General features: G+C 40.6%; 3 protein-coding genes across 7 annotated transcripts in view; all 3 read left to right on the top strand.

Moving 5' to 3' along the window:
• Positions 1–4,650, top strand: part of neo1a (neogenin 1a) — a 161,541-nt gene extending 156,891 nt beyond the window's left edge. Inside the window, exons 26-28 of one of the 2 annotated variants that reach the window (XM_071534263.1) lie at positions 327–614; positions 1,505–1,641; positions 2,334–4,650. In XM_071534263.1, coding sequence (XP_071390364.1) covers positions 327–614; positions 1,505–1,641; positions 2,334–2,420 — 512 coding nt within the window. In that variant the 3' untranslated portion in view covers positions 2,421–4,650. Of the gene's footprint in view, positions 1–326; positions 615–1,504; positions 1,642–2,145 lie in introns of both variants that reach the window. The other variant, XM_071534264.1, reaches the window with a different exon arrangement.
• Positions 4,651–7,680: 3,030 nt separating this feature from the next.
• Positions 7,681–16,492, top strand: LOC139656669 (sorting nexin-1-like). 2 transcript variants are annotated; one of them, XM_071534272.1, is made up of 15 exons: positions 7,681–7,802; positions 8,765–8,930; positions 9,713–9,846; positions 10,015–10,081; positions 10,358–10,401; positions 10,519–10,660; positions 10,776–10,854; positions 11,170–11,245; positions 12,216–12,329; positions 13,098–13,191; positions 13,386–13,591; positions 14,336–14,479; positions 14,815–14,895; positions 14,999–15,070; positions 15,281–16,492. In XM_071534272.1, the coding sequence occupies exons 1-15, from the start codon at positions 7,683–7,685 to the stop codon at positions 15,329–15,331; spliced, it is 1,590 nt and encodes a 529-aa protein (XP_071390373.1). In that variant the 5' UTR covers positions 7,681–7,682; the 3' UTR covers positions 15,332–16,492. The 2 variants fall into 2 exon arrangements, with proteins under 2 accessions (XP_071390373.1, XP_071390372.1); XM_071534271.1 differs by having other exon boundaries at positions 9,689–9,846.
• Positions 16,493–16,938: 446 nt separating this feature from the next.
• Positions 16,939–26,771, top strand: part of csnk1g1 (casein kinase 1, gamma 1) — a 35,196-nt gene continuing 25,363 nt past the window's right edge. For all 3 annotated transcript variants that reach the window (XM_071534261.1, XM_071534259.1, XM_071534260.1), the window contains exons 1-3: positions 16,939–17,083; positions 25,521–25,955; positions 26,241–26,281. In XM_071534261.1, the coding sequence (XP_071390362.1) occupies positions 25,769–25,955; positions 26,241–26,281 (228 nt within the window). In that variant the 5' untranslated portion in view covers positions 16,939–17,083; positions 25,521–25,768. The remainder of the gene's footprint in view (positions 17,084–25,520; positions 25,956–26,240; positions 26,282–26,771) is intronic.

Here is a 26,771-nt window from a genome sequence, read left to right as displayed (position 1 = left end):
AGACAATGTCTAGTTAATATATTATAAATTTGATACTAGAGGATTCCCAAAATCTTCTGTACTACATTTTGTCACATAGACTAACATTAATGATTACTGAATAACATTTTTATTAGAAAAAAATTGAAATAATAAAGACTTCAAGATACTTTTACCCAAGTCTATAGGGAAGCTTCAATGTGCTTTGAACTTTGACTTTAAAAGGTGCAACAATGTGGGATGGGAGTTAGCTTAATGCCTCTCCAGGTTTCTGTCCATATCTCCAAAGCCTGAGGACGCAGCCTGTAAACCCGTCTCCTCGTTCCTCCCCCTCTCCCCCTCCTCAGAGTCGGTGAGGAACACTCCCAGCTCTGAGCCTCTGCCCCCGGCCACCGCCTCGTCCCAGGCCTCCTGCCCCTCGGAGCTGCTGGCCGACCCGGAGGGCAGCTACCACGGCTCCAGCACCACGGAGGAGGAGCCCAGCTACTCCAGCAACCTGCCGCCCCACCGCCCCGCCCACCCGCACCCCCACGCCCACCCGCTCAAGAGCTTCGCCGTGCCCGCCATCCCCGCCACCAGTCACGCCACGTACGAGTCGCCGGCCCTGCCCAGTACCCCCCTGCTCGCTCAGACCGGTGAGCGGCCGCACACACACACACATGCACACGCACACACACTCTTAAGCCTTGTTCACACGTGGAAAAGATGGGGTGTCATGCACATGAAAACGGGTGATCACACATTACCCACTTTTGTCATTCAAAAACATTTTCCTATTCATCCAGAACAGTTCTTTTTAAGTACAATTAGAATATTATACCTTGTTCCATGTTACAGAAGCTACAGTTTACATTTACACTACAAATGTATTCTGAAGTGACATCATAACGAGAATAGCATTGATGAAGAATTGTGTTGTTCTTTCACTTATTTTTAATTACATTAATAAATATGTTGCCATTTCATACCATTTCATCTGAGATTTATTCCTGCAAATAAATTGTATAGCAACTTATCAAGAGTGGAGGAAGTGGAGACAGGAATCTCTACTTATGTAAACTATCTATGTGAGTGGGAGTTGTTGTTAAAAATGACTTCTCCTCCAGATCATTCTCTTTTTCTTCCCCCTGTATCTAAATTCCCATCGGCTGTTGCCGGGATGTCTCTGGTTTTAGTCTTTTGCGAGTCTTGAACCGCTTCACGCTGAACGAATTTGACCAGACTCGGCCCGACAAAATAAAAAAAACATGTTTGAAAAAATCTTGTTGGACCCAAGTCTCCAGTCTTAAACCCATTCACGCTACAGGATAATCTGGCCAACCATCGGCCCAGACTCACCCCAATGGTCAGGATGTTCTGACCGGACTTAGAATCAGGGTGACCTAGACTTTACACACACTAAATCACCCAGACAGATGTCATTTGGAATAAGGAAGGAGTTTGTTAACTGAGGCTGCAGGTTATTTGTTGTCTTTACTGAACATTGTGTGTTTTTTTTCTGTGTGCATTTCTTTTTCTGGTTCAGGTCCCCCATCTCACCCCCACGTGGTCAAGACAGCCTCCATCGGGACGCTGGGCAGGACGCGCACACCCATGGTCGTCACCGTGCCCAACGCCCCTGATGTGCCAGAGACCAGCAAGATGCTGGAGGATGTAGACAGCGTGAGTATGGCGCCCCCCGCAGGTCGCTGGTAGCATTGTGGCCTCTCCCCTTGGGAGACGCAAGTGGCTGGGATTTGTTTTTGTAAGGCTAATGGTGAATGATGATATAGATAGTGCCACATGTCAATTATGTCTTCTGAAATTATGATAACAGTCACACATTCCAAACCCATGTCAGGTTTTATTTGGGCACTGGATTATATTGGACATTGATTTTAACCACATTTTTGTGTTTGTTCTTTCTCTCTTTTTTCTTTCCAACTTCACTCTCACCATTTTTGTGGTGTTGTCGGCTGCCTTTTGATATCATTTCATTTAATTTTCAACAATTGATTTTAACAAAACCCATAACTGGAATGAATTTGTTTTTACCATCGAATCTTTTCTCCATGTCTTTAATCCTTGATTGGCTATTGATCGTCTCTGTGGACATTGGCTTCTCTTTGGTTCTGGTCGTTTGCTTTGGTCTGCCTCTCTTTTGTTGCCGTCGTTCCGGCGCTTCAGTCCCATTGACCCATTCCCCAGCTCGCCTCACCCCACCCATATGACTCCCTGCCCTCTGTGAAAGATCCCTGACTGACCCTCTCCTCCTCTCCTTTCCTCTCCTCCTCTCCTCCTCCCTCCAGGTGCTTGCCTCCCTCCCCCCCTGCCCCTCCCCCGCCCCCCGCAGTAACCCTGTTCCTCTCCCCCAGAGCTACGAGCCTGACGAGCTGACCGAGGAGATGGCCCACCTCGAGGGCCTGATGAAGGACCTGAACGCCATCACCACAGCACCATGAGCATGCACACACACATTCAAACACACACACACACACACTCACTCTCTCTCTCTCTCTCTCTCTCTCTCTCTCTCGCATTCACTCACACAGGCAGAAACACGCATTCACACAGGAAAACACACACTCTAAATTCAACATACGCAAGACAAACCCCAACAAACAACTCGGGAGCCAGAGGCTCGTGGACACAAAATGGCTTCTTACGCCTAATGAACTCTCACGTCCCCCTGCAGAGAAAAACTCCAGACTGAAAACTTACGAACTTTTTTTTGGCTTACCTTGCTCAGTCTCAGGAAGGAGATGGCCATGAGAGGGAAGAAAAGTGAGACGCTTCACCTTTTTATGAAGAAACATTCTCAGAGACGATAAACTATTAACATTGGTCGCTTTCAACCGGAAGATTGTGAATTTTTCCTCAGCAAAAATACATAGGTTTTGTTGGTGTGCGACGGGAGAGCGCTCAAGACAAGACACGGTTGATTCAATGTCAAGTCAAAAGGAGAAAGTCCAAAAATATGCTGGTATTGATGTTGGTGCTCGTGCAGCACAGTCTACACACAGTGTTTGTTTGATTAGTGTCATTTCTTTGTGCATTTTGTATATCTATTGGGCCGTTTCAGTGAAGTGAACATTGGATATCAGTACCCCTTTACAAGCCTACAGTATCCATAAATGTGGTCATTTTAAAGCAGATTTTGTTTTTACTCCCCTTGTGTCATATATTGTGCCATGAATTTTTATTATTTTCTATGTTTTATGTATTATTTTTTACACACATATCCTTATAGACATGTACATATGTTTTTTTTTTGTTTTTTTTTAAACTGCCTCATTCTTTTGATGTTTCCCATTGTGTCATTATTATTTGGGATGAAAGTGGGATTAAAATTGAGTCTTGAAGCTCACTTTTCATATCAACAGGGGAGAGATGCCTCATGTGTTTCTACAGTACGTTTTGAATGGATTCTTGCATTCTTCTCTGGCATTGTGTTGCCCCCCTTTGTACATTGAAATGTTTTCAGTCTTTGTTGTGGGAGCTCCGTTTAAAAAGCCTTACCAACGTGTTTGTATGTTGGATGTTCTCGATGACTCGGCCCTCCAAGGATGTCGCTTGGAGTCGTACTGTGACGCCTCCGACGAGTCACTGTCACTGCCGGTCAAAAGGTGGCAGTTTCTATCCTGTTATGGGATTTGACAGTATATCCAGGTCAGGGGTTTCCTTGGACTAGGGGTACCGACCCCCAAAAACCTCACACAGCACCCAGTCAATCAGTCATCTGCAGCAGACGAGTTATCTATTGTATGAGAAGTATCAAATGTGTGTCTTGTTTCCAAAAGCCAATATTTGGTTTCAGAAGTCTGTATTGCCGAACCAGGTGTGCGTTTCCCACAGTGGAAGAGTGTTTGTTGATTTTTTTTTCCCGGTGTTCCTCATGAGATGCGACGCCCTGGTTCTTTTTCAAAATCTTATACGATGCAAAGATGTTGGCCTTTTGAATGGGACTCCCAGATTTTTTTTACATTGTAGTTTTTGTATGAAGAAAAAAAAAAAAAGCTTGTTCTATACACAATTCCAATGTAAAAAGGAAAAAAAATTAAAAGTATGTTCATGTACGAAACTAGTTTTTCATCTACCCTCTTACCCAAAGAAATTTGTCATTTGCAATCATAGTAATTTGCTCTACTTTTGTGAATACCATGTTTCTCATAAATGTACATCCTCATGAATGTCAATATAACTGTAAGAGATTTTAACTATGGATACAAAAGGAACACGTTTTGGGAAAAAAAAAATCGATTGAAAACGGGGGGAGAAAAAGGACCGGACTCCATTTGGGAAATAATCTATTAAGTTGTAAACAGTTGAACCTGTATTGCACTTTTTCACAATTTTTGAAAAGTACATTTCTTACATATCTTGTGTTTTAAATATCAAGCTGTTTGTGTAACGTAGTGTCCTAGGTTAGCAGCAGGCAGCTGGTCTTGTTTTTTATGTTCATTTTTTGCTTCAGAGATGATATGAATTTGAGCGGCAGAGTTTACTGTGCTGCTCACGATGAGGAATTCTGTTGTTGCTTGTTTATGTACAGAGCTCTCTTTGCTTTCTGTAGAAAAATTCTGTGGCTTTTTAAAAAATGTTCAAAAAAAGTTTTGGAAAAAAATGAGATTTTTTTTTTATTGGTGCTCCTATACATTGTGTATACAAACTATTATGAATACTAACAAAGTTCATGTTTCTACTCGTCTTCTTTTTCATGAAACATATGTTTGTTCATATGACTGTCAAGGTGCAAATTGTATAACTTGACATTTACGGTTCAGTACAGTATAGGGAAATATTCTTAGTAATACTCTCTCCAAACATTCTCCTCACTTTATAGTGATTCAGTATAGGAGTATTGGGGCAGCAAAACATTGTATTGAGTTGTGGTTCAATACTCTTATTACTTTGAATGTGAAACGTTACTGATGGCTTTCATTTTAGAGTTTTTCAGCCACACTGGGTGAACAGTTAAAGAACTAAAGCCTCTTTTGTACACAGTCCACCTTTGTCAGGGTGCCAAAAGTGTCTGGAAAGATCAAGACTATATTCAGTTCAGGAGTCATTTATATATGAAGTCAAAAATTCTTAAAAGCCCCATTCCGTAACTACAGTTTGGCATCCCCATTGAAATACTATCACTTCACTACTGCCTTTGTTTGTTTTGAATTTTTGGATCTGAGATATTTGTCACGTTCACATTGGTTGACTGAGCCCTTGATACAGACTGACAGTATGTGAACAGCTAACCATGAGTGTTTGGTACATGCTGTAGCATGAAAAAGTTTTGTCAATCAGCAATGTTTGCTATTGTGTTCATCAGAATTTTACAATCCTGTTTGTCTTGGCATCCAATGTGGTTTTTAGCATGTAAGACAGGTTGAAGAAAAGCATCTGATGGAACTGACACAGCCAACTTCGACCAGCATCTGGCTGGTGGCTGGTGTTCATTTCAAGCTATGCTGGCATAGTTGATAAGGTGGATTGCATTAGATATTTGTAAACATTGAAACAGACCTGCATTTTGAGTTATGAAAATTGAAAAAGCGTGTACAAGATTGGCTAAAGGAGTTGAAATAAACAAAGATGTCTGTTAGCAAATGAAATGTAAAAACACTGGAAAGATCACCAGACAGTAAAAAGGTCAAGTGATTTCTATGTATTGTAGCCTTCTAGCAGTCATTACACATTATGATCACCTAATTACCTGAAATATAATGTAATCCATCCAAACACTTTTGGCACTAATGTTATGGGAGGTATATGCAAAAAGGGCTGTATTTGTTTAGCTGTTCAAAATGGCTGAAAAACCCTCAAACTGAAGGTGTATTTTGCATCAGTCATTGTGACATTTTGCATCAAACATCAGCCAAAACATCAGTGTGTTGCTGTCCAAAAACTTCTAAGGCTCAATGTAAAGAATTACTAATGGATATGAGACTACAAAGTGACTTCAGCCCACAAGAACCCCATTGAACTGTTATGAAAAATCAAAAGTCTGCATCATGGTTTAATACAATAACTTCTACAGTCTGATAGACCTTTTGATTTTTCTGTTGTAGATGAATCTTGGTGTATGCTGCATTTTTGACCCATTAATACTTGGTCCTCCCACATATACAATATAATGCTAAATTGGTGTACAGTAGTAGATGGCCTCTCTCAGGCCTTGCAGAGCTGCAGTGGTCAAGTCAGAGATTCAGGGAAGTCGGTGTTGTAAGACATAATCGTTGACATCAAGTCCAACTCCCTGTTTCAGAGTGTTTCAGAGTGACAGATTCTGTCTCTCTGTGTCAGAGTAGTCTCAGGTCAACTCTGTTTCAAGTCTGACATTAAATAATGAAGGATATTTCTTCAAAGGGAACAAGACAGGACTGTGGCTCCTAACCTTATTGGTGCTGTGGCACACAAAAGGGCCAGCAAATATAATGAACTTCTGGTGGACGTCCCTACAGGCTGCTGTCACCACTATCCTGATGTCATAACAGAAGGATACCATGATACACTTTTTAGTTAGTTGCCCTGTGTGTGTGTGTGTGTGTGTGTGTGTGCGTGCGTGTGCGTGTGTGTGTGTGTTTTGTTCTAGAAATTTTCTATCAGTGCAATATTTTTATTTTTTATTTGGTAAACCATTTTTGCTTCCATGTCTGATGCTGCTCATAAAGCCGACCTGGAGGATAATGCACTGCCACATTACAGCTGTATGACATCACAAAGATCCACTGACATGACTTATGAGCAGAGAGCCGTTATAACAAAACAAGGCACTTTATTTTTAGCAGTTGCAGAATATAAACTTTTTTCCTCACATTTAGAGCTATATTAATAAAAAGTCCTCGTCCAGTCTTGTCTCTTCCCTATAAATCAGGTGTAACTTTTTAGTCACTCTATAAGAACATTGTTGGAAGTGCTGTCAGTTCACCCGAGGACCCAATGTTTTCTGCAGCCACTGCAGCTACAAAAAATCTCAGGGGAAACATTAGTCACAGTAGCTTTGTCCTTTTCATACAGAGACAATACGTATTCACTCCTTTATCCTTTAACTTGCATCAAACTGGTCCAAGCAACCACTGAGCTGGTGATGACTTAAAATTATAAATACATCAAATAAAAACCCTTTCCCATCTTTGTTAATGTGTTTGAAAATGAACCCAATCAAGCTGTGAAAACAATTTATGTGCATACCCAAGTGACGATGTGCCTGCTTTATTAAAACAGTAAAATGACTACTACTACTACTACTACTACTACTAATAACAATAATAATAGTACTACTACTACTACTACTACTGCTACTACTACTACTACTACTACTACTACTACTAATAATAATAATAATAAAATGTATTGTTATAGCAGTGTTATTATTATTTATTGTTTATTATTTATCATGATTATTATTATTTATTTCGTTTATTGTATAAACTTTATTAGAGTATTTTTCGAAATAAGGTTACAAAGTGCTTCACAGAACATCAGAGAAGGAAAACAATAAAAACCAAACCTAAAACATCAGTAATGAAATAAACAGATAATACAATAACAGTAATCTATATCATATCTGAAAATAATGTATCATAAATATAAAATGGTATAAAATAACAATCCTTTCCTTTGCTCTGACATGTCGCTTAGTAACCAGCAGAGGTCGCTCCACCCCCTTTTCACCTTCCTTGCCCCTACGACTTCCGCTTACGTCTGTCATTCTCACAACAAGGAATATGGCGGCCAGCTCGGATCGGAATCCCCCTCCTTTCCCTGCAGCAGAGGACCCAGAACCAGGACTTTCTGACATGGCAGATGGAGACAGCGATGAGGGCGAGGATATCTTTGTTAGCAACGTAAGTACGAAATGTTTTCCTATTAAATAACGGCTTGCTGGTGAGTGCTGTGCTGGCAGCTGCATTAGTGAGGAAGTTAGCTTGGCAACCTCTTTATCTGACCCTCATTCATGGCATCTAAAATATCTCGGAACCGCTGATAGAAAGGAATAATATCTTTTCAACCTACGTTAAAACAAACAAACAACCGAGCTAACTAAGAAACTTACTTGAAGTCAATTAGTAGTACTAATTTACTATTTTTTTGTATTTTTTGGACTTGGTACTAATAAGTTTTATCATTGCATTTGTTTTCTCCGGCCTTCCCGGGTGCTTAATTTAAAGCTTAATGCTTAATTTAAAGAAGCTTCCATTTAGAGAATAGTAGGGTACAGTGGAGTCAAGCTTTATTATCTCCAAGGGGCAATTTGTTTTGCAGCTAACAGAGTTGAACATAGGACAACACTGAGACCGGATAACGGTAGATGAAAAAACACATTAAAAAAACCACATCAGATACATCAGCACCAAGATGTAACAATTAATAACTTAAGTGAGAAAAAAAATGCTTCAATAACCAACAGACTGGTATACAGCAATTACTGAAACCAGCATCATTGACATCCCTTAACACACCTCCTGGAGTCAAAGGCCATATTTGTCAATAAAATCAACTTCAGTTGGAATAAAGAGTTCTTTGACCGCTTTCAGATGGGAGCTGAACAAATTCAAGTGTCACATGTAACCGCTCACATTCTGGACAGCAGCCTACATCTAATATTTTCTGTTAGGAATTCATTTTAATCTAACCCAGCCGGCCCCACCCAGCCACCTCCTTATTAGTGCTTATCTGTGCCTGCTAAACGTCTTTAACCGCAGGGGACATGGCATCAACTTGTCAGACTAAAAATCCTCTTCTTTGTGCGTTTCCTTAACGTGTCTCAAATGTTGCTCATTCAAAGTTGTCTCACACCTGTCTGTAGAGCAACCCTGCGGCTGTGAGTCGAGGGGTTTCCCAGCCAGACGGTGCTAGTGACGAGCCTCCAGATCTGTTCAGTGAAGAGGAAGCCGGCATTACGGCTCCTGACCTCAGCAACACTGCCAGGTCCAACGGAGTTCACTCTGATGATGACAATGATCTGTTCGCAGGTAAGGAGACGAACACAACTGCCTTCCATTTCATCCCACTTAGCTTTGCCTTTGCTCTGCCTGTCTAAATAGGATAACAAGCCTTGTAAGATTGCCCAGCTTAAGCCTAGGTCACACTAGGTGAATTTACATAGGCTCTGAGCCCAACTGGACCGTCCCGACCGTCTGGGTGATTCGGGGCATGGGGAGGCGAGGGTGGGGGAGGAGGGCACTCGGGCACAACAGTTGGTGGAGATTATCCTGCAGTGTGAACAGGTTAAAGACTGGAGGCTTTGGCCTTTTGGCCCGAAAGGATATTTTCCCATTGATTTGGTCGGGCCCAGTCTGGTCGGGCTTGTGTAGTGTGAAGCGGTCCAAGACTCAACAAGACTGAAATCTGAGAGTGATTCTGGCAAGAGCCAATGGGAGTTTAGCTCCCGGGGGAAGAAAAAGAGAATGAACTGGATGAGAAGTCGCTTTTGACCAAAAACAATTCCTATGTACATACAGTAAATTCCCAAATCTGCTTGCTTATACATTTTTATTTGTAGGAATAAATCTCATATAAAGTGGTATAAACTCATCATAAAATCTGGATCAATCCATCTTTTCATGTTTGTGACGCCCCATCTTTGCCCTGTGGTGTAGTGTGAACATCCTCCAGACGGGACGATAAACAGACCAGTCATTTAGTCTTGTCGAGCGACATTTGAACAGTCTTGTAGTCTGCTTTAGTCTATTGTTTGCCTTTCCTTTTCTGTTTTTTTTTTTTTTTAAAGTGCTTTTCTTTCCCTGTAACGCAGATGCACATGTGGAGCTGTCCACAGAGAAACCCAGCAGCTCAGCTAGGAAAGAGCAACCCGCCTCCTCCGGCCCTCGACCTGCCACCTCATTCACCCCAAGCCCAGCAGCAATGCAGCCCAAGTCCATGGAGCAGGTACAGGGCAGGGCTGAGTTTCCCATGAACTTACAAACAATTAATTGCATGCCGTGTTAGGCTAAAATGCCTACTTTATAGTCACCCACCAATCGGACAATTGCTGCCACATGTTCAAATTATTTGTGAATGCTTGAATTTGTGTTATTATCTGCTCATTCATTACAGCTGGAGGAGGAAGAAGCTATGGATAGCTTTGACGTGGATATTGCTGTCACCAACCCTGAGAAAGTTGGTCAGTTTCTTTTCCCATACTATCACTTTGTTGGAACTACTGTACAGCTAGCATTTCTGTCAGTAAATCTGCAAATGCATTCTTATTCAGTTTAAAATTATTGGACATATAGTTGAAAATATTTGTTTTGTTTATGATGGAATAGTTAACTTTTTGTTGTACCAGGTCATTTTGGCAAACTAAGCAGTTACTTTACATGCATTGCCACATTATTGTCCAATTGAAACCTTAATATTTCTCATCTTTGTAACTTGCCAATGTCTTCTGTCCTTGTAGGAGACGGCATGAATGCGTATGTGGCCTACAAAGTTTCCACTCGGGTTTGTAGTCAAGATTGTGTTCAGAAGCAAAATCCAACGCATCTTATTTTAATATCTATTCCATCTGTTTTTAAATACTGTGTCTTCCTCTTGTACTGTCCCTGTCCGTACCACCAGACCTCCTTGCCCATGTTCAGGAATAAGACCTTCTCTGTGAGGAGACGTTTCAGTGACTTCCTGGGTCTGTATGAGAAGCTGTCAGTGAAGCAGTCACTCAATGGCTGCATCATTCCACCACCACCGGAGAAAAGCGTCGTAGGTGGGTAACCATGTCTTTACTACAGTCTCTCTTTACCAAACAAGTCCATGGGTTTTGCAGTTTTGCGCATATTCATTTTGCCTTTATGCCTTTTTGTTATTTTTTGGACCAACAGGAATGACAAAAGTTAAGGTGGGAAAGGACGATCCCTCATCAGGAGAGTTTGTGGAGAGAAGAAGAGCAGCTTTGGAGAGGTAAGAATCCACAGATGTTTCATACAGTTAAATGATAAACTAAATGACAGATGAGATTTATAGGGTGCCATGCATGCACCGACTATTACCAGGCCAGTGAGTTTTAGTGAACGTGAAATTATGTTTTGTGGTCCCTACCTGCAAGGCCTATTTTATCTAGCTTTCTCTCCATGCATATCTCTATGGTTTTTTTTTTAATTTGATGTGTAAATATGTGGTATAAATGTGGTGGCCTTTGGGCGCTACTTCATAGTACTTATTTGATGCTCATCATTCCAGTTACTCATTTCACATTTCTGCTCTATTTTTTTCCAGATATCTCCAGAGAATAGTGTGTCACCCATCGCTACTGCAGGACCCTGACGTCCGTGAGTTCTTGGAGAAAGAAGAGGTAGGGGATTTTCAGACATAGAGTGCTTTTTTAGTGATCAGTAGTTTCTGCATGTTTTTAAAATTTGGCTTGTAATAAATAAGACAAAATGATTGAAAAACTTACATACCACAGGAATGTTTTGTATTCTTGCAAATAATGCTGTTACATATCATTTAAAGGAATAGTTCACCCCAAAATGAAAATTCAGTCATTATCTACTCAGCCCATGACAGTTGAAACTCCATTGAAGTTCATAGGCCCACCAAGCACACACAGCGAGTCAGCCACTGTATTTCCCTCTGAGCCTTCTCCCAAACTATTGAGGTTAACAGGGCTGTCTTTTTTACAGTTCCAAAAAAAACCCCATTAAAATACCTATCAAATATCTCCAAACAGCTCTTGCAGCATATTCCAAGTATTTTGTTGCTAAACAATTGCACTGTGGGTCCAAAAGTCAAATATTTACATCATTATCTCCTATATTTTCCTCACTGACAATGTTCTGGTCGCACACCCTATAAAGCACTCTTGCAGAAGACTCCACTTGTTACTCTAGGGTTACTGTTGCTGTGTTCTTGAACAAAGGCATTGTCAGTGAGGAAAATATAGCAGATAATGAGGTAAATAGTGGACTTTTGAACCTATAGTGCAATTGTTCGGCTACAAAACACGTGGATTTTGCTGCATGTACTGTTTGGAGATATTTGATAGATATTTTAATGCTTTTATTTGGAACTGTGAAAAAGACGGACCTGTTAACCTCAATAGTTTGGGAGACGGCTGAGATGGAAATACAGTGGCTGATTCGCTGTGTGTGTTTGGCGTCTGTCCGAACTACTACTAGTTAATCAAATTTGTCCAAGGTTATTCCAATTTGAATTGTACAGCCCAAAAACAGCTTAATGTTCTGTTGTTGCTAAGGCTATTGTATTACTCAAGTACCTTAAGTATCAATCTAGGAGCCAGATGTGTGTGTTTGTGTTTTCAGCTACCCAGGGCAGTGAACACTCAGACGTTGAGTGGAGCTGGCTTCCTCAAAATGATCAATAAGGCATCAGATGCTGTCAACAAGATGACCATCAAGATGAATGAGTCTGACACCGTAAGGGCTGAATCATTGTAGATGCAGTGTCTTAAAATGAGACTATTGTGGATTTGGCTCACATATGTGGTACAGAGTCTGATACATGCTATATGATAAACCTCATAGCACTTGAAATATCCTGTGTTGAAAGCGCCAGAAAATGTTCATGTTGTATATACCAGAAGTAGAGCTGGGTGATATGGAGAAAATGACTATCACAATAATCCTAAGAAATTATTTCAATATCGATACATAACAATAAAGTGTGATTAAAACTGTCATTTTCAAATAATACTCCCTGATTTGTTTCAGATCTCATTTGTTAGAGATTTTAATTAGTATTTGCTTATTATCATCAAATTAGACAATAGAGTTGTGTATCATGATCACTCAATATCAGTATTTAATCACAATATGATTCTATTGAAAGATAATAAACGATAATATTGAATTATTGCCCAGCTCTAACCAGAAGCCCCCTTACTTCACCCCACTTGTATTTTTGGCATCTAAAATGACAGTTTGTTGTTAGTTTTAATTGTAATAATGATTCATGAATTTTGTTAACCGGTTGTAGTGAACTGTAACTGATATTATGATACATGTTTAAGCTTTGCAACACATACATTTTTTTTTTTTTTTTTTTTTTAAATCACAATGTATTGTGACAATGTAACTGTCTAACTTCAGACTATATAAGGACAAATGGTCTGCCATTCTAGAAATGATGCGATTGTCTGGTTGTTTGTTTTCTTGACATTGTCCTGTTCTTGCTGTGTGTCCCAGTGGTTTGAGGACAAGTTCCAGGAGGTGGAGAGTGAGGAGCAGCAGCTGAGGAAGCTCCATGCTGTGGTCGACTCCTTGGTCAATCACAGGAAGGGTGAGCTACACCTTATATCATATGTAGAATCTTTTTTTCCCTTTCACCAAAGAAAAAAATGTAATTGTAATCAAACCCTCTCATTTGAGGCAACAAAAGAGCACAGTCCAGCTGTTACGTTGGTTCAAGATTAAACAACTGGACAGAGTTGAGTTATTACATGGATACATTTTGTGTTTCCCCCCCTATACCAGAGCTGTGTGGGAACACAGCAGTATTTGCCAAAAGCATGGCCATGCTGGGAAACTCTGAGGACAACACGGCCCTGTCACGGGCCCTGTCTCAACTGGCAGAGGTAGAGGACAAGATGGAGCAGCTGCATCAGGAGCAGGCAGCTAGTGACTTCTTCATCTTTGCTGAGATGCTGGGCGACTACATCCGCCTGCTGGGTGCCGTCCGGGTATGCTCACAGTCCTAAAATGGTAGCTATAGGTAGAGTTAAGGCCTGGAGACAAACCTTGGGTAGTTACAGCGACCAGCCTAAATAAAGGGAAATGCAAAATTTCAAGTGTCGGGCCACCAGGAACCACTAGAACAGGATCAAAGTGCCATTGCATGGATTTTATAGGTTCTATGAAAAATTATGGAAAAATTTCATCATTTTGTTTTGTCGAAGGTGGTGCAAAATGTTGTCTCAGACGTTGCTCCAGAATCCCCCATTAAGTGTACAATTGGGTTGAGATCATATGACTGACGTGGCCGTGGCATATGGCTTACATCATTTCATACACATGACACCACTTAGTGAGTGGTGGGCCATTTTTATCCCAGACAAATCCAATCCATCTGTTAGAAATGCTTCACCATTGAAAAACCATGAAAGCAAGCTCTCAGGATGGCTTTGTATTTACCTTTTACATTTACCTGGATTTCTAAAGGGTTGAATAGACTTTGTTTTGGGGGTTAGGGTTAGGGTTAGCAAAAGCATTAGTTAAGGGAATGTGTTAGTTCATACTTTTGCTACAAGGGTTTTTAGGTAACTGGAACAAAGCAGAACAACAACTGTGTCACGATTGTTCAACTACCCGTTTGTAATGTTGAGAGGACCGCCATGATATGGGTCAACATTACTGTACCTTTTAATTAGGGAATTGACATTCACTTCAACATTATGTTGTATATTTGTGACTGTGGATGTCCACAGGGCTGCTTTGACCAGCGCATGCGGGCGTGGCAGCGGTGGCAGGAGGCTCAGAGCACGCTGCAGAAGAAGAGAGAGGCAGAGGCCAAGCTGCTGTGGGCCAACAAGCCGGACAAACTGCAGCAGGCCAAGGAGGAGATCACTGAGGTAACGGAGACAGGGACCGCACCAGTGGTACAGCACTGAACTGGGGTCAAATGCCTCTTCAGCCTCACAACAGGCCCTGTAATCACATTAAGTATGACAATAATATAGCAATTCAAGCTGTCTTAAGATAATTATAGCCCTCCATGAGCTGTTAATTCAGATTATATCTTGCGTTCACAGATGTGCAGCTTCACAACAGCTCTTGCTTGCCTGCTTTTGGTTCTACATAAACTCTAACAAAGCCACTCGTCATGCACTAAAAAAGTAATATAGGCAAGGCCACCTGAATCAAGTAGGTCAATGGTTCTCCTGTTTCTCCTTATGTATGTCCTCAGTGGGAGGCGAGAGTTACTCAGTACGAGAGAGATTTCGACAGGGTTGGCGTGACTGTACGCAAGGAGGTACTCAGGTTTGAGGTACGCTTATGTACTTGCATTTGGCCTACCTGTTGTTGTTTTTGTTGTATGGCCTTTCCATTGACAAAGAGCATGACACATGACAGCACTTTTGCCTTTTCAGAAAGAAAAAGCCAAGGACTTCAAGAGCCAGATAGTCAAATATTTGGAGTCAATGCTGCAGTCTCAGCAACGGGTAATATTTCATTTTATCACACATCTAAACTTTTCGCTTGATTCATGGGTTTTAGGTACTATCTCTCAGAGAATTGACAATAAAAATTGCTTTCTTGATGAATACCTAAGTGTTAATTTAAATAATCTGATATTTTTGCAGCTCTGAACACTACTGAGTGCAGGCTTTATTAACTTGCCTTTCATTCTTCTCACCCTAACTGTATTTCAGCTTATAAAGTTTTGGGAGGCGTTCCTACCTGAGGCGAAGGCAATAGCTTAATAGAGGGAGACTTTTCCAAAATAAAGACCCCAACTGCCTTTTTGAACACTTTACCTCCTGACCAGGAACTGAGAGGACAATTTACACACAGGAGAAACTTCCATCCATCCAATTGTTTTTTGTGTCTTTTTAATCATGATCTTGTACAGTTCTTTGATATAATGCGCTGCTGCATTTACGGATTTCTTTCGCATATTTCCTTGTTTATGCTCTTTACTTTAAGATGGTATAAAGCATGAATCCAACAGAGATTAATTTGGCTATAGTGTTTGTAAAAGCCACTGTATCTCAGTGGGATATATATCTATATTCCTCGCTCAGACGAGTATATTAAAGTGTTAACATTGAGGTACTGCCCTAGAGTAACATTGTCTATGGTTTACAGTAGAAGATAGGCGTATGTAAGTCATTCCAGTCTCTAACAAGTTATGTTGATGGACGCTTGTCAAATAATGTTTTGATGCACTAAAATGCATTGTACAGTTGGAAAGGCAGCAGATTTTTTAAATTAAATACCACTATTGATGACTGAGGTCATTTACCAAGAGTATTAGCACATTGTTACAGTTTACTACTCAATGCATATTTACAGACTTGTCACAGAATGATAAAGAAAAGTTAAGGTTACAGTGAGTACAAGCTGAGGAAATGCAGGCACTGATTTGGTATTTCATACGATGACGTATTTGCCAGAATCATGTTTTATTATATAAAATCCCTTTCTTCCACAGTAGTCTTATGTACTTAGATTGTGTGTGTGTGAGAGAGATGCTGCAAGCCATGCCATGATCTATCTCTATAAATGCTGATGAAGCCCAACAGAAATCCTTTGGAACTGTTGCAGATTGTTTACTGCCCATGTAAATTACTCTTGACATGTATCTAAACATGTGCAGTACTTGAATCTAATCATGTACATCATTGTCAAAAGTTATTAGTATCCATGCAATTTTGATAAATTGGTTTAACAGCTACAAAGGCACAGACACTCAAGTGATATTGTTCCTTATTTTCTTATCCGACATTTGTAAGTGTAGTTTTCTGTCATGTCATATATTTACGTAAGAATGTGCTTTATTTTTGTAACCACTTGCATTAGCGCAGACATTTCCTGGAATTGCTATAGGCTACAGGTAGATGTAAAGAATAAATATGATTGATTAAACTTTGTCCACTGTTTTCATGCTTTTTTTTTTTTGTTATTAACATTTTTGGTTGATGAAAACAGTTCATGGATCACTGTTTGGTGGGTTATTCGTCCAGTTCATTTCAGTCATCTCATGTGACTACACTACTACTATGTAGTTTCTGATCTGGCCTTTTCCAAACATTAATTGTTGCTTTGACCACGGTGCACGTGCACAGAAAAACTCAGCTGTGGTTGGATGTTTTGGACAGTATCCGAGAGAGCGTGCACACGCCCTTCTGTCAACTCATTTGCTGAATAAACAACTGTAGAATCCCTTTGGACCATAGTCTATCTTTAATGTGTCCATCAAGACAACACCACCGGTGACCTGGAAGTGTTTATTCTGAAGCGGGCGTGCCGTGTTTCTACATCCGGTGTATTCGAACCTTTCACGAGCGAAGGCAGACGAGCAGCAAAGAATGGAGGGGGTTGCTACTTTGCTCTCAGCGTGAAACAGCATTACAGTTTACACTGAAAATCTTGTTATACTCCAAAACATCCGTGTACACCTGCGTAACAGCACACGACTTGTGTCCTGATCGTCTGGACTAATCACAGCGAAGGTGAGCCTGTTGTGTTTGTTTGCGATTAGATAGCAAGCCTAGCATTTAGTAGTAGCCTTCGTTGCTAGCTAATATTTTCGTTGCTAACGTAGCTAATTTCCTTGTTTCATTCGATTCAACTGCCACCTAGCCAGCGGTAGGTGCTAGCTAAGGCGTAACGCTAAACAGTGACTGTTTTGTTTTTTTCTGCTGACTAACGCAATATTATAATTGTTTGGGGCAGATGTCAAGATCGTTTTATCATATAGGCTATATTATAAGCTAGCTATGCTATTGTAGCTAAGTAATGTTTGGCTAACGTTAGTTCTGTTGCTGGCCACTTAACGTTACGTTTAATGTTAGCAAGCTAGAAACGTTAGCTAACTTGGCTAACGGTTAGTTCGCTCTCTAATCGATGTGACCATCACCAGACTGCCAAGGCTGGCTTTGTCCATGGCATGTTGCGTACGTTTGCCAACTCGCTTGCTTGTTTTGATTGAATCAGAGGCCATCACCGCGACTTCTTTACCAAGGAATTATCTTTCAGATAGCTACCGCTGCCCAACAGTAACGACACCTCACCTATACAGCGAATTTTGGGTCATTAACTACCTGTCAATTGCAGGGCTGTAAAAGGAGAATAACAGAATATAACATCTGCGATTGTAGCCATGTAAGTTAGCCAAGGCCCCTCCTTAACCTGGACACCGTGGTAGAGTTGTATAAATGCTAAATCAGTGCAAGTTTGATCTGGCCTAGCCCCGATACGTGCAATTCTCCCTTTGTATTGGAGACAACGTCACGTCAAACCACACGTCTAAATTTAAAGTTTCATTGCTCACCGGCTAATATGCATACACACCATAGAAGATGACTTAAGACTTTTCCCGAAACGTTAGGGTGCACTCATTTTGGCTGACATCCAATCGTACAAATGGGTCTGTGTTTTTTTTTTTGCTGTAGTCAAAGGCCAATCCCGATCATGTTCATGAAAATGTTTAATATTTGTCACTGAATTCTTCAGATGAAAAATCAGATCATTACCATTGCTGTGTGTGTTGGTGTGTGACTATCAAGCCATGGAGAATAATAATACAGTAGATAAATTCCCACCAACTACAGTTCACAAGAGCAGACTTTGGGGAGAGAAGCAGCTGTTGGCTGGCACTTCCACAGCGGGAGTCCGTAGTATTGGTAGGCCCCCTCCCAGGCTGATCTTTCCACTGAAGGTTAATCACTCCACTCAGCCTTTATGTTTCTGTAAAACCAGAAGATGTCAACACATTAGTCCTTTTATGGTTGCTGATGAACTAGAAGTGCCTCAATTTGTCAAGATATTTTGACAAGCATATTTATGGAGTGTAACCCATATTTTTTTTATAAAAAGTCTTGAACACATTTTCAATGCTACCTCAGCATGTTAATGGAAGAAATTCTACAAGTGAGTAGGGCTGGGCATCAACATTTTGTGCTTTTTAGGGACTAGCCAAACTACATCAATACTGCCAAATGCTGTTTAATGTTAAGGCTTAGACTGTCAACACCATCAAAGAAACACATTTTATCGTTGCTCTATTCACAGTCAGTATTGGTGCTATTGTCTTCAGTTTGTGATTATTAAAGCAACAGTTTGAGGTTTGCAATGCCTAGGGATAAAAAAAAAAATCATATTGTGTCCATATTTTACTAGGATATACAATTTTATCACAGCATTGTGAAACAAATGTCCTAGGGATGCAAGTACATCATAATGCCTTGTTTATATAATAGACACCACATTCCTGCTAAGTCATTTACAATAAGAATAGTGCATCTTATCAGCCAAAACAATATTGATGATGTGAAAATGATTTTTAGCAGAATTTGCTCTCTTAAAGATGTGAGATGGAAATGGGGTAGGCAACCCTTTTTTATGACTTGGCCTATTGTTTATTGACACTCTTTCAAGAGATGTAGGCCTACATACTTGCAGTAATGAGCACATAATCACATATATCAAGAATAAATACAGGGCAATAGAAGGGAAAATGAATGAATAAATAAACACACCAAGAGGGGGCTTAATTTCACTATTCACACCTTACAGCTCATTACAGCATAGAGTGCAACACCTGCATGCCTTAAGGTTGGCAAGATTTTGCTACCATTCATGTACCTTAGTCTTGCTATCTATATGTATTAAGAGCATGCCCCACTTTAATTTGTGTTTTTCCATCCCGGCCTTCAGGCTGGGCAAGTCTAAACATGCCCAAATATAACGGGGCTCCGGCGGAGTAGGCCCCCCCCGCCTCCCTGTCACCGGCTGCATATGCAGAGAGTTCAACCAAAGAAAGATTTTCCTTATAGGTTGTTTCATTTGACTAACAATGAGGCTTAGAAGATGAGAACTGTTCAGCATTTCACAAGAAAATAAAGCAAAAATTGGAGAAAAATCATAAAAAATACACATAATGCATTTGTAAAGTAGAAATGTATTTTTCCTATCCCATACATCGTCTTGCAACCCTCCCCCCCAAATTATCTTGCGACCCCTTGGGGAGTGCCGACCCCCAGGTTGAGAACCACTGATCTAAGCTACCATACCTTTTGGGTTTCTGTCCAAAAGACAAAAGTGTTAACTTTGTCCAGCTTAAGCGGTGTAGAAATTGGGTCATTACCTACCCCGCCATACTGAGGTGGCGCCTGTGGCAGAAGTATTTTTGTGTGACTCAACATCAATAGAAAGCGCTCTGCATTTGATCACTGTATTTCCATCCTTTTGCAAAAACAATTATCATGCTAAGCTTGTGTACAACTTGATCGAAATCAGCAACTTTTTCAATGTCATCCGACTTAAACCTGTTAGACTTGTAGTACCTGGTACCAGCCTCCTGAATTGTTCATTATATTGACCACGCACATTTTTTGTAATGATTCAGGGGTCTGGAGGAAACATCTGTCTAGTTGCTTTCTCTGATATCAATATAGAGGTGAGGTACACAAGAGTACTTAAGCGGTGATTGGATTGTCCCCGGAGTCAGTGGTATTCCAGTCCTTGTATGATCTTGTCCCTGACCAATCAAAGCAGGGAAGGTGATGACATTACCCATAAATGCTAATTGATATACAGGGGTTCAAGTAAAGTGTAAACACAGGAAAGCGTGTTAGCCTACAGTTTGAGTTAGCTTTGTTAGAATGGACAATTTGACCTCCTATACTGCCTCAAAAAGTTCCCTGTATCGTTACACTTTTTGAACATGTATTTACCATTTATATGTAATGTGGTCCTCATCCACGACGATACCACACTGTCTGCTCCTGTACGGCTCTGAATTTAACACCTGCCTCTACTTATAATTTAGCAGCGATTCCTCAGGAACAAAAGTGATCTTGGTACGTTCAAAATATCATCCTCTGGACTGACCTTGTGCTGCAGTACCGTTATACCCAGGTTGGGGCTGGGTGATATATCAAAGCTGCAGCCAAGATTGTTATGTAAAAATACGGCTGTCTTATATCAGCCTAAATCACAAAGTTGGTTGCAATAGACCACCAAAGTGTTTTCGTCATTGAGGGCCTCCTGGATCATGTCCAGTTTGTTTTATTTTTCACCCCTGTCGAAAATGAATAAGATTTCTAGTTCCCGTTTACCAGTCGTTTCATCTTTTTTCCCACGGCGCTGCCGAGGGCATCGCGAGGCAAATTCAGGTCATGCATTCAGTCAGTCAGTCAGGTGACGCTCAGTGAGATGTCGCTTTGTGTGATGGCCTCTAGAGGGCGTCTTTGACACATTCAGTCCCATACTGATAATGCCATATTGGATCTCACACATTGAGCCACACTCTTCGCTGTCAATTTACAGACATCCACATCGTCTTGGTCTCTGTCTCTCTCTCGTGCTCACTCACTCACTCTCTCACCGGACCCGTCTGTGCACCTCGCATTACACACGCGAGTGTGAGGGATATTTTTTTTCCATTCCAAGAAGGCAGTCGACTGAATTCCCGAAAAGAACAACTAACAGTTAACGTTATTCAGAATACAGCTGGGTTTCCGAGATTAGCAGATTAGCTGCTAGTCAGTATCCACTGAGTGGACTGATAACGTTAATATTAACCTTTTAACTCTGACTCTGAATGTTTGCTCCCTCAATCCAAATTAATATTGAAAAATATTTTCAAAGAAGGAAAAGGACTCATCCTGAGGAGGAGCAGGGCCAGTCTGGACCAGGTAGCTGCTAAGCAGTAAAACAAAGTAGATCATGTAACCATGTCAAAGGCTAGTAATTTAACGATGTAAAGATACAGGTGAAATTGACAGCACAGAGAGAGGTAGCAGGGCAGAGGCGCAGAAAAGCAGATTTCTCTGTAAAAGGGGCTTCATTTCTATTCTTCTGTACCTTGTAGACAGGACAAAAGCAAGCAACAAACAGAACAGTGTAGCACTGTTGATATTTTTAAGTTATATATATATATATCTTTGACACAAAGTACTTGAAAGGGAGCACTTTAGATATATAAGTTAGTTTGTTTGACAATTGGAACTATTTTAAATGGAGTACATTAGATAATTTTTCATACATCCGTTAATTTACATACATCCACGTCTTCCGTTTCTCTATAAACTTTATGGTAAGGTAATGTTATTACCTTACTTAGCCTATGTGATGTTAATGGAATTATTTAACCGATAACCGTGTCGTAATGCTTCAGTGCATTGAAGTGAATTGAACACATGCGCCATGGGTCTGTACAGGATCTGTGCTTGTTAAATATGTGAAACTATGAAATTAGAAATGTCACAGGGCTAATTTATTATGCATTATCAACTTCTATTATTCTGTATTCTTATATATAAAATAGTTGCGGATGTTGTGTCACGGGACCCATCTCTCTATGCTATATGCTAGAATGTGCAGGGCAGGTGATGTCAGCGTCAAATGCTGAAATGCTAAACAAGCTAATGCAGTTTTCTGACATCACATGATTTCTGGATGTTGAAATAGAAATTTTTCAAAGTTAGGCTTCCTCTCGCTGCCATTTGGAGCCACCAACGTGCAAAGCTTCCTAGTACAGCTTAACCTTTTACCAAAACCTGTTGGCAAAAACCCCAAAACCCCAATCCTTCTCCTGAATTAAAGCTTTTAAATGCTGACTGCTTTTAGAGCTGGTGTATTTAGCTTTTTAACTGTGGCTTATATTGCAAGATTAATGTTTATGTCTATATCCGCCATTTCCGGAAACAGAGACATATACAGTAGATCAAGTATAAATGATAAAAAAAAATGATACCTTTATAAATGCTTTTAACAAACATTATACAGTTCAGATCAGTTCAGTGTTCTGAAATTATTATAATTTTGACCTTGGGTGATTAGCCCGGTCCACATCAGAATCCCGGTTATGGGCATATAGGCTACTCCACTGGCACAGCACAAAAATTAATTGGAGATTAATATCTCGATGTGATCCTACTTTTTGTTGTGGTTCAACACATGATCGTAGACTGCAAGCGTTATAAGATGGTTTAGTTTGCATTTTTCATGTTTCATGGTCTGCATACAAGGCAAATTTATGGTTTCTGCGCTGCGGAGGGTCTGTGCAGTGAGTGCGGAGCTCCACAGGGGGTCTGCAGAGGGTCCGCACCGAGCTCCGCGCTCTGCGTTCCTCTCAAAAAATGAAACTGCGGATTGGTTAATGGTTGCTATGTTAGTTGGGTACTAGGGAAGTAGTCTATTGGAGCCAACTGACAGCTGACGACTGCCAAAAATGGACAACTGGAGGAGATTCTGCGCTCTCTGCAAACACCACGCTGCTACTGCATTTACCATAAAATGCTGTGCCTCTGCGGAGAGAACGGTCTTGCTGTGAACACCGCGAACACCGGGCTGAAACCACCACATAAATTTGCCTTTAGTAGCTGTAAGGATTTCTTTAAAACACTGATATTTTGTCTGCACCTGCAAATAACTGCCAAATGCACAGTGGAAAACCATAGTTCCCCTTATCTTCGTCTTCTCTTGGTGTTTTTTTTTTAATAATTGCTTTATGAAGGTTTGAACTTGTCACAAAACTTGCAATCTTAAAAAGTACTCCTGACTCCCGCAGCATCTTCCGTGACTCGTGTTTTAGCTTTAGGCAACATCCAAACAATTCCCAGCTGTATAAGAGAACAATTTAATGATTGCCTTGGTGGGATCCATATCTTACAGGAAATGCGAAAGGAAAATTTGTGGGAACAATTTAACTTGTGCGGTGCTGAACAACACCCAAAAGATTTGTTCAAATTGCACTTCGGCCTCCTTTCAGCCGTTGATGGCAAATTTTCCATTGTGATCCCCAATGCAATCGTCAAGTTTCCTTAATTTAGCTTGCAACAGGTGGTCTCTGATTTGGTAGGCTATTTGAAACAATTCTGTCTTTTTTCTAACACTCAAGATTTGCTTCATTCACACCTTCAATTGGGAAAAACACCTAGGTGGGCTAATCTAAACAATCAGACACACTGAGCCTCGAAATAATTATTGGCACAGTGGGAAGAGTTACCACTCACCAATGGTCGTAACTGCGAACTGTCTGTTTTGTGGCCATGATGTTCTGTTCCTGGTTTTATGTAATAGCAACACTGCACAATTGCCCTTGAGAGCAAACTAGCTGTCTTTGATGCTGAGATCTGTGCAGGCAATACTGGGCATGAGTCATCCGGAAGCCCACACACAAATATTTTTCAGCAGCAGCAGCCTTTCCATACTCAAGACTTACAACACTGTCATGATTTTTTAAAAATATAAACATTAATTATTCAGGTAGTGTTTTGTTTTTTTTGTTGTAAAAGTTAATTAGTAGAACTGGTAGTTTGATAATCTGGTCAAAGTTGAACGCTTCAGTGTACCACCTTGTTGAAGGAGATGACAGAAGGATGGGATAAGTCTCCGTTTTGGGCAAGGGGGGGCTAATATAGAATGATGACAGTTAAGACAACTAGAAATTAGCATTCAGACTATTTGCTCAAGTAATTGCTTTTGGCACTTCAACACATTTGTTTGCACATCATAAGAATATCCTTAATGGAAAATGATAGATTCCTGATTTGTACTACACCTCAGGATCTCACATTTCAAACCTCTAGATTTTCAAATGAATAGGTTTACAAGTTTTTATAAGGCCTGCTGTTGATGAACACTGCATGGCTTTTATGTCTTATCATGTGCATAATGATACCCAAACTACTTTTGTGGGTTATGATCACATCATTGAATATTTGAATAATTCCTGTCAGTGCCACAAGGAGATAGATTGGACTTGGAGACACAAATTTGTCTTGCTGAGTATTTGATGAAATGAAGCCAGTGTCCATCAAGTTAAGCTTTGTTGTCCTTGCCAGCAGACATGACTTTATGTAATTGTTTATATAATATTCTCAACTGACATCCTCAGCTAGGCTATAGCTGTGGGTGGTGCAAAGTCTTAGGAGATGCCTTCATGATCAGAAATCATGACTTTAGCGTTATCTCCATGCTCAGACTGGTTCCTGTGTGTTCTTTGATCACTCTGATTTGATGACTATCTCTTCAGCCCAGCGGCACTGTCACAGTGAGCCTGTCCTCAGTTTTGCATTGTCTACCTGTAAACAGTGATGGCAACTTCCCTGCTGCATGTGATTTTTTTTTTGTCATCTGGGTGATATATGACCCCCCTCAGGGTAGCAACCAGACATTGAATGGTATGATGGTCATGACCTTGGTCATTTTTGATCAAAAACAAGTTATTCACATAATCTTGTTATGCACCTTGTTTGGGCGAAGTTAGATTTTTGAAAATAGTTAAGTGTGTTAAAACATGTCAATACAAAAAGAAGTACTAACTGGAGATTACATAGCCTACGTTTTTGGAATCATTTACCCATTTTGACACCAGAGAATGCTGGTAAGAGTTAAAGAGGCCTAAACACTGCCAATCAAGGTGTAAAGTAGGAATGATTTGACAATTTTATAACTTAATTAACTATCCAATAAAAGAGTCCTCCCTTCCTCCCTACCCACCCACCCCACCACGCCTCTGCTTCACTGCGTGTGCAATGCATGGCTTGCCCCCAGTTGAACTCTGCTCTGGTGTACTGTTTTTTTTCCCTCTATAATAGAAACTGTGATTTCATAACGCCTTCATTCTCTTAATATCAAATGATAATAATGAAAACATAATTGGATAACATGTCTGCTTTACTCAACACACAATAAAGCAAATGGAGTTTGAACTGGCATTTATTTCTATGCTGTGCCAAACATACTGAGCTGTGACTTGTGTGAACCAGTAGTAGGAACTGATGTGTACCAGATAACTCCTCTAACTCGTATCTATGCAGTTCAGACAGGTGTATTTTTTAGCAGTAGAGCAGTGTGTCTAGATTATGAAAGCTACAGTGACAATAAAGGACATTTTTATAGGAAGTTAACCTTTTTCCTCTTTGACAAATGTTGCAGGTCTTCCACTTCTTCCCTCCTGTGCCGGACAAATGTTGAGGCCAGAGGCTATCCTGTTTGACAAGTGTTAGAGGTGCCAGGGTGGAGACGGGGAGGAGTGCCAGCTAGCAGTACCAGCCCTTGTCCCATGAGAGTGACTGTGCCATCCTTGAGCTGCCAGTGACCAGGGCTGTGGCTGTGGTGGGCCCAGCCCAGGGGGCCTTTTTGTACGTCTCCCCAGGCACCCCCCGACCTGCGCTGCTCACACCATGGATCAACAAAGAGATAAATACGGCGAGCGGCCCGCCAGAAGCACCAAAGTTTCGCAGGGAAGCCGCAGCGGACACTCGTCCCGACCCTCTGGCTCCTCCAGCTCCTCTGGGGTTCTCATGGTGGGGCCAAATTTTCGCGTGGGCAAGAAGATCGGCTGTGGCAACTTTGGCGAACTGAAGCTCGGTAAGCTTTGTCTAAATCTTGTCTTTAATGATTCAAGACACAACGAAATGCTTTAGTAAATGGACAAAGGAAAACTAGAGCCGTCTCTAGCAGTTCCTCATGGCAATTACATTTTGGTTTATTTGCATTTTTTGAAATGAATCTATAAATTTGAATCAAGAATCTTGCCATCACTCACAAAGTTACAAATTGCCTGGTGAACTTATTGTTGTAAAGCCTTAAGGGGGTGTGGTGTATTTTTCTAAGGTGTCTAATGTATGCTTTTCCTTTCCTGCCTCATTTCAGGTAAAAATCTCTACACCAATGAGTATGTAGCTATTAAACTGGTAAGTGCACTCTTGCTTTCGCTCTTTGAGTCCTTACCTCTGCAGGCGCAAGACTACCAAGCAAAATAACTATTTGTAAAATTGGGCCGATGCTTTATCCTCTTCAACCAGCATGGAAACATCCTATGGGCTGATGCCTTTTAAAGGGAAGAATTAAGGTCTTGTACTGGGGGGGAAACTCAGAATTGTTAACTATGAGGAAAATATTATATTTACTCTGTAAATGTAAACAGTAATTTTCAACTAGGTTCTATAATATTGATGTAAATGGTAAATTTAACATGAGAATACTTAATAACGTTAATTACTTAGTAACGTTGTAACTATATAAGAAAATGGCGTGTTTTGTGATTCTTATCGGAAAATAGAGATGTAAGTAGTTAAGAGAAACTGAAATGGTTCAATACATGTGCACTCAAAAAAGAGGGCTATGTACAACCATGAGTTGGTTAGACTTCATTAAATGTAAACATGGCCTTTTTTAGATTAC

Source organism: Centroberyx affinis, unplaced genomic scaffold, assembly GCF_046629955.1.
Source record: "Centroberyx affinis isolate AG114_WGS23_722 - 3 ecotype Tasmania unplaced genomic scaffold, CSIRO-AGI_Caff_v1 ptg002510l_1, whole genome shotgun sequence".
Lineage (NCBI taxonomy): Eukaryota > Metazoa > Chordata > Actinopteri > Beryciformes > Berycidae > Centroberyx > Centroberyx affinis.
Note: the sequence above shows the minus strand (reverse complement) of the source record. Positions and strands in the feature narration are given on the sequence as shown.

Coding starts and splice junctions, on each gene's coding strand:
- LOC139656669 (XM_071534271.1), top strand. CDS start 7,683: ATGGCGGCCAGCTCGGATCGGAATCCCCCTCCTTTCCCTGCAGCAGAG. Junction 9,847..10,014: donor AGCCCAAGTCCATGGAGCAG/GTACAGGGCAGG, acceptor CATTCATTACAG/CTGGAGGAGGAAGAAGCTAT. Junction 10,661..10,775: donor ACCGGAGAAAAGCGTCGTAG/GTGGGTAACCAT, acceptor TTGGACCAACAG/GAATGACAAAAGTTAAGGTG.